Source organism: Pteropus medius, unplaced genomic scaffold, assembly GCF_902729225.1.
Source record: "Pteropus medius unplaced genomic scaffold, Ma_sr-lr_union100, whole genome shotgun sequence".
NCBI classification, from domain to species: Eukaryota; Metazoa; Chordata; class Mammalia; order Chiroptera; family Pteropodidae; genus Pteropus; species Pteropus medius.
Genome location: NW_024351648.1, coordinates 2,250,228 through 2,257,897, shown reverse-complemented (window position 1 = coordinate 2,257,897; position 7,670 = coordinate 2,250,228). Strand labels below are relative to the sequence as shown.

At 48.7% G+C, this 7,670-nt stretch overlaps 1 protein-coding gene across 1 annotated transcript in view; it reads right to left on the bottom strand.

The window, feature by feature from the left end:
- Positions 1-979: 979 nt before the first annotated feature.
- Positions 980-7,670, bottom strand: part of NR2F2 (nuclear receptor subfamily 2 group F member 2) — a 9,538-nt gene continuing 2,847 nt past the window's right edge. Inside the window, exons 3-5 of the mRNA XM_039844126.1 lie at positions 5,884-5,906; positions 4,765-5,001; positions 980-1,455 (exon numbers count right to left, since the gene is read on the bottom strand). Of these exons, the coding sequence (XP_039700060.1) occupies positions 980-1,455; positions 4,765-5,001; positions 5,884-5,906 (736 nt within the window). The remainder of the gene's footprint in view (positions 1,456-4,764; positions 5,002-5,883; positions 5,907-7,670) is intronic.

Here is a 7,670-nt window from a genome sequence, read left to right as displayed (position 1 = left end):
GGGGCGGGACTCAGCCCTCCGGTTCACGCAGCAAAACTATTTCCCCGTCTTTCTTTGCCATACAAAAGATGGCTTTCCCCTAAACCAACACAGTAAGCAAACTTTAAAAAACTGGGGTCCTATTACAAACCAACGCCCAGCACTAACTGCTTTAAAATTACTGCATAATTAGATTTAGTTGAATTTCACCATTAATTAGGCAGCCGCACTGCAGGGAGCCTTTGAAATCTGAGAAAATGGGAAAAATCATCTGAAGCACGTTTTTTAAACCCAACTTCAATAAATCTTGATGAGGCCCGGAATTCAGAGACTACCTCGCTCCCCTCCCAGGCGGCTGAGGGTCGGGGCTGGAGCTGAAAGTGGACGCGTGGGGCGTTCGGCCCGGGCCACTCCACTGTCACCGCGGAGGCCCTGGGGACACCCTCTCTGGGAGGCCAGGTCTGTCCCACGGCCGCCCTCGCCGACTCTGACGCCGCTTAGAGAAAGGGGACCCTCCGCAGCGGGCGCGCCCACGCGGGTTCCCACATTTCTGGGGCCTGCGACCACCCGCCCGGAACCGGCCCTCGGCCCCCCGCGCGCCCCCAGTCAGCCCTCCGCCCCGAAAGCCACCGTCCCTATAACTTTGACCCGCGAGCAGCAACTCGTGCCCACGTCCGGCGGGGTCCCCCGCCCCCAGCCGGGCCCGCGCGAAGCCCGGAGCAGCCCCTGCACGGCACGAGCGCGGGGACCCACCGAGGTCTGCACACCCCGGTCTCCCCCCGGCCCCCCCACCATTAACACACTGACGATCGCTTGAGGATCCAGAGTTTTGCTTCCCCTAATTTGATTCTTGCCGGCAGGGGAGACATGAAATGAACTCTCCCGATTATTGGGGTGGGGGGCGGGGTGCGGGGAGAGAAGGGGATCCCTGCGTTACCACTGACTGTCTCCCCCGCCCAGGCTGCTGCCTCGGTGCCCGCGCTCCCCGGCCAACCGGCGTTTAAAAGAGGGTTTTCTGCCTGCGGAAGGAATGGCCTTTGGCCTCCCCCCACCCGCTTTTTTTTTCCGCTTTTTGGGAACCAATGTGTTTCCCATTACCCGGCCCTGCCCGGCCTGGCAGCCGGCGCTCGCGGAGCCATGGGAGACGCCATGTTGGCTCGGCGCGGAGGACCGAGGCCGGAGCGAGCTCCGCGGCGCCCCCCGCCGCCGCCGCCGCCCCCGGCCCCGCGCGCCCGGCGCCCCGGCCCGTCCCGCGGCGCGGCCCGGATCCCGCCGCGCGCGCAAAGCGGGGGGCGGGGGCGGGAGCGGGGGGCGGGGGGCGGCCCTTCCCCGCGGCCGCTGCCCGCCCCGCGCCCCGCGCCCCGCGGCCGGCGCCCGGCGCCCCGCGGCCACCGATGCTCTCGGCGGGGCCGACCCCGGACGCCGCCCGCCCCGCGCCTCGCAGCCCCGGCCCGCGGCGGCCCGCGGATTCAGATCCTGGGAGGTAGAGAGGGTTGAGCGGCCTGGGCTGAGATCTCATCTTTTATCCCCCCCCACTGGTTTGCTTCCAGAAGCGGGAAAGTGGCGAGAAGCAGCGATGCAATTCCCTCTCCTTGACTATTGTTGCTCAAGTGTCTAACTGTTCTCCCTTACACCCCGAGCGCCGAGAGGAGGAGGTGAGGGGCTGGGAGAAATAAAGTGAGCTCAGATCAGAGGGAGAGGGAGAAAAAAAAAAAAAAAAAACCCAGCGAGAGAAAAGAGACATGGGAAAGAGTCGCCATGTTAGCAGCTTTTTTTTTTTAAAGATTCCTGTCAATTTCACACACAACGCACTCGCTGGGTCCCAGCCCTCGTCTTTTGTCCAATTCAGTCGCAGCAAAGATCTTTTGTTCTAACTCAGCGTGAAAAGAAAAACTTTCTTTAAATGCAATAAACTTAAACCAAGCTCAAGACTCTAAACAGATCCTCCTCCGGCCACTCTAAACACATACAAGGGGTTTTGTTTTAACCGTTTGAAAATTTTTGGGTCCTGTGTTCCTCCCTCGCAGACCCCAAGCTGATGGCTGAAACTTAAGAGAGTGAGATTCTCAACGTTTAGAACACATGCTTGAAGCATAATAAAACAGGGACTGTCTTTTGCTTTGAAAAATCATAATTTATAATTTAATGCCAATAATAATTTACAACAAATGGCTGTTTACAATAAACTAACACAAAACAAATAAGGAAAAGGGCCTGTGTTTTACTTATTAGAGAAACTTCACACACTCACATGGAATAGCACTTGCAAGAGGAGAAAACAACCTACAGAACCTCCATCTAAAAGGTCAGCGATATTCGGCCATAAGAACATGCTTATATTTATGTACGGATGTATCTAGAGAAAGCAGCTGAGGGGCGGATGGAGAACTTTGCTCAAATGCACAAATCAGAGATTTTTCTGGTCTACGTGGATTGACTGGAACTGAGTATCAAAGTTTAACACACTTTACAAAATGACCCCCTTCCTTCACCTCCCCTGCTCCCATCTCCTTTTGCAATTAAATCACAGCATAGTGAATGAAATATGGAGGGGTGGGGGGCCAGATCGCTGGAAAGCCTCCCAGAATGTAAGCTCCCACGCATCGAAGCCTCCAAAACCAGAAAGAGAGAAAGGGTGGGGTGAGGTGAAGACTCCAAAACAAAATAGTTCCTACTTTCGAATGAGCACACCCTGTCAAGTTTCCTTCCTTCTCTCTTTTTCTCGCTCTTCTTTTTTCTCAATTTGGCTTCCGAGGACAAAGGATCCCAGAAGCAGTACAGATTGTATCTACACGATCCGAAATGTCAGAATGTCGATGCGTTTTTATGTACATAACGCCAATGGAAAAGCTTTTCTTGACCTGTGGTCATGCTCTCACAGAATGCACGGAAAGGGGGAGGGGACAGGCAGGCCAACTGCAAGTTATCACATATACGTTAAAAACAGACCCTTCAGCAAGCTCTATCACTGAATCTGAAATCCTCTCAACAACCACGCTAGATGAGAAACCACAGGATAGTTTTAAAAATCACACCTACTTCAGGAAAAACTCATTGCAAACCACTGCCCTCTGTTTACAATGCTGTGATTAGCTCGCTTGAACTGTCTTCTGCGTTAACTGTCAGAAATGTACAAAACACTATTTTTTTCTGATCATAAAATAGATACTGATCTCGAGATTGCTAATACTTTTCACAATACCTTCCCTAAGCAGGCACTTAAGTGTGACAAATATAAGGGCCTTTTTTTTTTTTCCCCTGGAAAATCCATTTTTAATTAAAAAGAGGATTAGGTGAATGGAGGTGGTTTACTATATCAGTATGGCACTTCCTAAAGCATAGATAAACCATTAACTTCAGCTCCCCCCCACACGCACCCAAATTAAGCAGGCAAATACACTAGTCCACCTTTGAACAAACTGACTGAAGATCATAAACAAATGGACCGCCCGGCCCCGCTCTGCGAGAGCTCTGGTGGGGTGGGGGTCTCGCCTCGACAGAAGACAGTCAGTGGGGACAGCCAAACAGGTTTCAGATATCAAATAATATTTTAATTTCTGAATACTTTCAATTTTCCTTGGAATATAACACACAAAGACTCGACCAAACAGTTCAGTTATTATAACTTTTACAGTATACAGAAATGTTGCACTTAAAAAAAAAAAAACCTTCAGTTTTTTTTAAAACACAAACTGTAAACTCTAAGATACTGAATCAATCACATTACCTATAAGTGCCAACAGTGTTATTTTGTCATGCTGATTTCAATGGTATTTTTTTTTTAAAAAGGGAAAATATCAACAATTATAATACAAAGGGTTTGCAAATATACAAACAGATATAGGATTTCCATAACAATTCAAGAACTAAGTGGGGACCCAATTCAAATTACAAAAGTTCACTTTTTATTCAAAACCTCAGCATGTGTCTTGGACACATTCCTTGGCTGCCAATAAATTCCACAGTTCATTCTCTTTCTTAAAATATTTTTAAAAAGCTAGGTTTGTCATGGTGTCTTTCTTTTTGGAGGGGGGCAGGTAGGGGGAGTTAAGTGTTGTATGTGGTTCCTTCAGCTCTCAGATTAGAGGGCTTGACTTCACCCAAAATTTTTGGTCACCACTTGTAAGTGCGTTTTCATCATCTTTGAGTTGCCTTCTAAAGTTTTATGTCTTCCTATGATATTTTCATGGACTCGATTTTAATTCTTACAGAACATATATTTTAAGGATATACAGTTTTTAAGAAGCCAAGATTATATCAAAACTTATTATAGAACCACAGAATAAACTGGTTTGGAACCAGGAAAGTACAAAAAAGAACAGCTACAGGTACATAGACACAGGACAATTAATAATTTGGAAAAAAAGAAAAGACTTACTTTCTCCATTCTGCTAATTTTCTCCCAATCTCCTTAAATGCACTTTTAGCAAGAGTTTTCAAAATTTTACCAAAAAAAAAAAAGAAAGAAAGACACTTCCTTTTATGCCAAAACATAAGTAAAGCAAGTTGTCTTTGGACCGACACAGAGTTGTTTTTTTTTTTTATGCATTCTGTAAAGTTCATTTGACAGTCTTTTTATTTTTTTTTTGAGATTCACAGTCCATTAAATTCTTCCCCTCTCTTCTTTTAGCAAACTTGTAACATCCTTTTATATCCTTTCTTAACAGAAGGAATTTAAGCAAACAAAACCAGTCTTTTGCCTTTTTTCTTTCTCTCTGTTTCACTCCCCCTTCTTATTTGGATTTATTTATTGAATTGCCATATAAGGCCAGTTAAAACTGCTACCGGACAGTAACATATCCCGGATGAGGGTTTCGATGGGGGTTTTACCTACCAAACGGACGAAAAACAATTGCTCTATCACTGAGGACGACACGGTGCGAAGGGAAGGGAGACGCAGCAAAAGCTTTCCGAATCGCGTTGGCTGGTTGGGGTACTGGCTCCTAACGTATTCTTCCAAAGCACACTGGGACTTTTCCTGCAAGCTTTCCACATGGGCTACATCAGAGAGACCACAGGCATCTGGAAGAAAGTTAAAAAAAAAAAAAAAAAAAAAAAGAGAGAGAGAGAGAGAGAAGAATTCAGTCATCAGATTAAGAGGTTTGAAATGGGCCTACATGAGGTGTGTGGCTAAATGGGAACCGCTCCAACAGGAGAGTTGGAGCAGATGCCTGTGTCCCGAAACATGGGGTGGGGGGAGGGTGGGGGCGGGGAGAGTACGTGATAGTCCTGGGGTATTTGCTGAAAAATTAAAAAAAACAAAAAAACAAAAAAACAAAAAACCACAGCTCAGTCGCCCGGTGGCTTTCTCTGTCCCGGTCCACAGGCTTGGTCACTGGGAGGCCCAAGCAAAGTGCATTGGGTGAAATCTGGCTCAAGTCAGTAAACAGAGAGACAAACAGATGAAACCCAAACTGCCAGTGCCCCTCCCCCTCCTCATCTGTAAATAATAGTTAGGCTTATAATTACATAGTGTGTGGGGGTGGGGGTGGGGGGGTGGGGGTACCAACCCGGGCTCCAGCCCGAGATGGCCTACCCACTCCAGCCTCAGATTCTCCCCAAAGAGGGCCGCCTGCTTTTCTCTGGGTCTTTGAACTGATTTATGGCTCCTTTAAAGCTGATCTTGTCAGTTTAGCCTATTGAAGGCAGCCATGCAACTGTGATCTCTGTTCATTTGAGTTGCTTTTTCCCCCTTTTTCTTCTCTCTTTTTCTGCCTCCAATCTGGTTTACTTTTTTTTTTTTAAACCCAGGTCCCTTCAAGAAGAACCACCGCCGCCCCCCCCCTCCGTTATCTTCAGGAAAACACTTTTCTCTTTTTGGATACGTGAAAATACAATACATGCCTTTGAAATGAGAGGCTTCTGGGGAGGGGCGGGGGGAGGCGGTGCAGGTTGTGACCTGACCTTTCGGGGCTCCCCAGACGAGACTGGGGCCAACACATGCATATTGTGAATCTTAAAACAGATCCGCCAAGACAGCAGTCACAAACCACCACCCCCCAAAACCAGAAGGCACATGCGATCTTCTCATGTGTGTCTCTGGGTCCGTGCGTGTCTACAGACTAAATAGTTGTCTGTGGTCAGGGATTGAAAGGTCTGTTTGCATAGGAGTCCTTCCCTCTGCACTGGCACTGTGGGTCCCCCTGCGAATCAGATGCCAGAAACCTTTATCTCTTTGTGGGTCGATTTGCATTCTCCACATAGGCCTCTACATTTTGCAAACAGTAATAAATTAAAGCCTTACGACAGTACTAGGCACTTCTTTCCTTGAAAGACCAAGGGTAAGGCTAAGAGCTAACAATGATATCAAGAAATTAACAGCCACCCCCATCGCCTGGGAACGTGGGTTGGGCGTGGGGTTGGGGGGCAGGGCTGAAGGTGGCTGTGGGGCAGGGGAAGAGCCTACTTGTACATTTGCATCGGGCAAACGTTCCAGTTATGACAGGTCCCCTGAGAAAAATAATCCAGATTTCAAGGCTCTGCACACAGCTCTTCCTTGCCCGGCCACTGCCCTTTAATTGATTACCTAAGGACTTTGGAAGGCGGACTTTGGGGTGGCCTGTGGGGGCTTTAGGTAAAAAGCAGCAGTGTATAAAAGACAGTGGGTTAGGGACTCGGAACCCTCAGTAGAGTCAGCTAATGACTGGGGTCCCCAGATTTTTTGCGAACAATAAGGAATAGACTTATTGTGGGTCTTTTTGTCTGCCACATGGACTCTAAAGCTCTCCTAGAGCCCAATTTCCAGCTGGAAAAAGTGGGGCTGGGAGACAAACCAGTGGTGACTAGGTTCTACCAACGTCCAAATGGTTCTTAGGCTCAACTGGGAATCCTTTCCCTTCTCAGGCTTGACAAAGGGATCAGCTGACAACTTAGCACAAGAAGGTGGAGGGGGTGATTTCCACCCACCTGGGTTAGGCTCAACCCAGCCCTGAGGCAGCCAAAAGGCTCAGGTGTGGCCCAGAGTGAAAAGCCAGACACCTTCAAAAATCATTTGGCCTCAAGAGTTAATTAATATTAGATCTATTACTCACACAGGTTAAACTACATGCAAACTAATTAGATTTCATAATACAGTCAATGATGGTTTTATATCTCCGGCAATATTCTCATGCAGCCCAAGCTGGCAGACACTTGGGTTTGTTTGAAAATCGTTCTAAGTGTTTGCCTGGGCATGGAAGCCACAGGCCAGAGTCTTCAACCCCCTGCAGACATTCTGAGGCGGCCGATGGCCCTTTCTCCCCCTCGCCCCTCCTGGGGAGTCCTCCCCCGCTCTCCTGGCAGTCCGCATTGTTTTAATAAGAATATGACTTTGAAAATTGGCGCCCTCAGGTTGGATGTGCCTGGAGCCCCAAATCCTACCGCCTTAACAGGCAAACTTTTCCCCTGCAGGGGCAAACTTCCCTCTGCGGGATGATGCCAGCACTGCCCTGGGGCTCAGGGGCATCTCTCAGAGGCTCAGCCGGGGTGACAGAGAGAACCACCGTGGGTGGAGAAGATCCACAGGTTCAGCTGGCCCAGAGGGCCTGGGCTCTGGGAGGCTGGCTGGAGGGCAACAGGCCCAAGAGGCTTCCCTTGGCCTATTTTGAGAGTCTGTGTCTGAAGCATCCTTTGCAGCCCAGACTCCTCTCCCTGCCCCAGCAGGCCTGGTGGGGCCCAGTGCACATTCAAAGTTCTCACTCCAAGTTGCACTC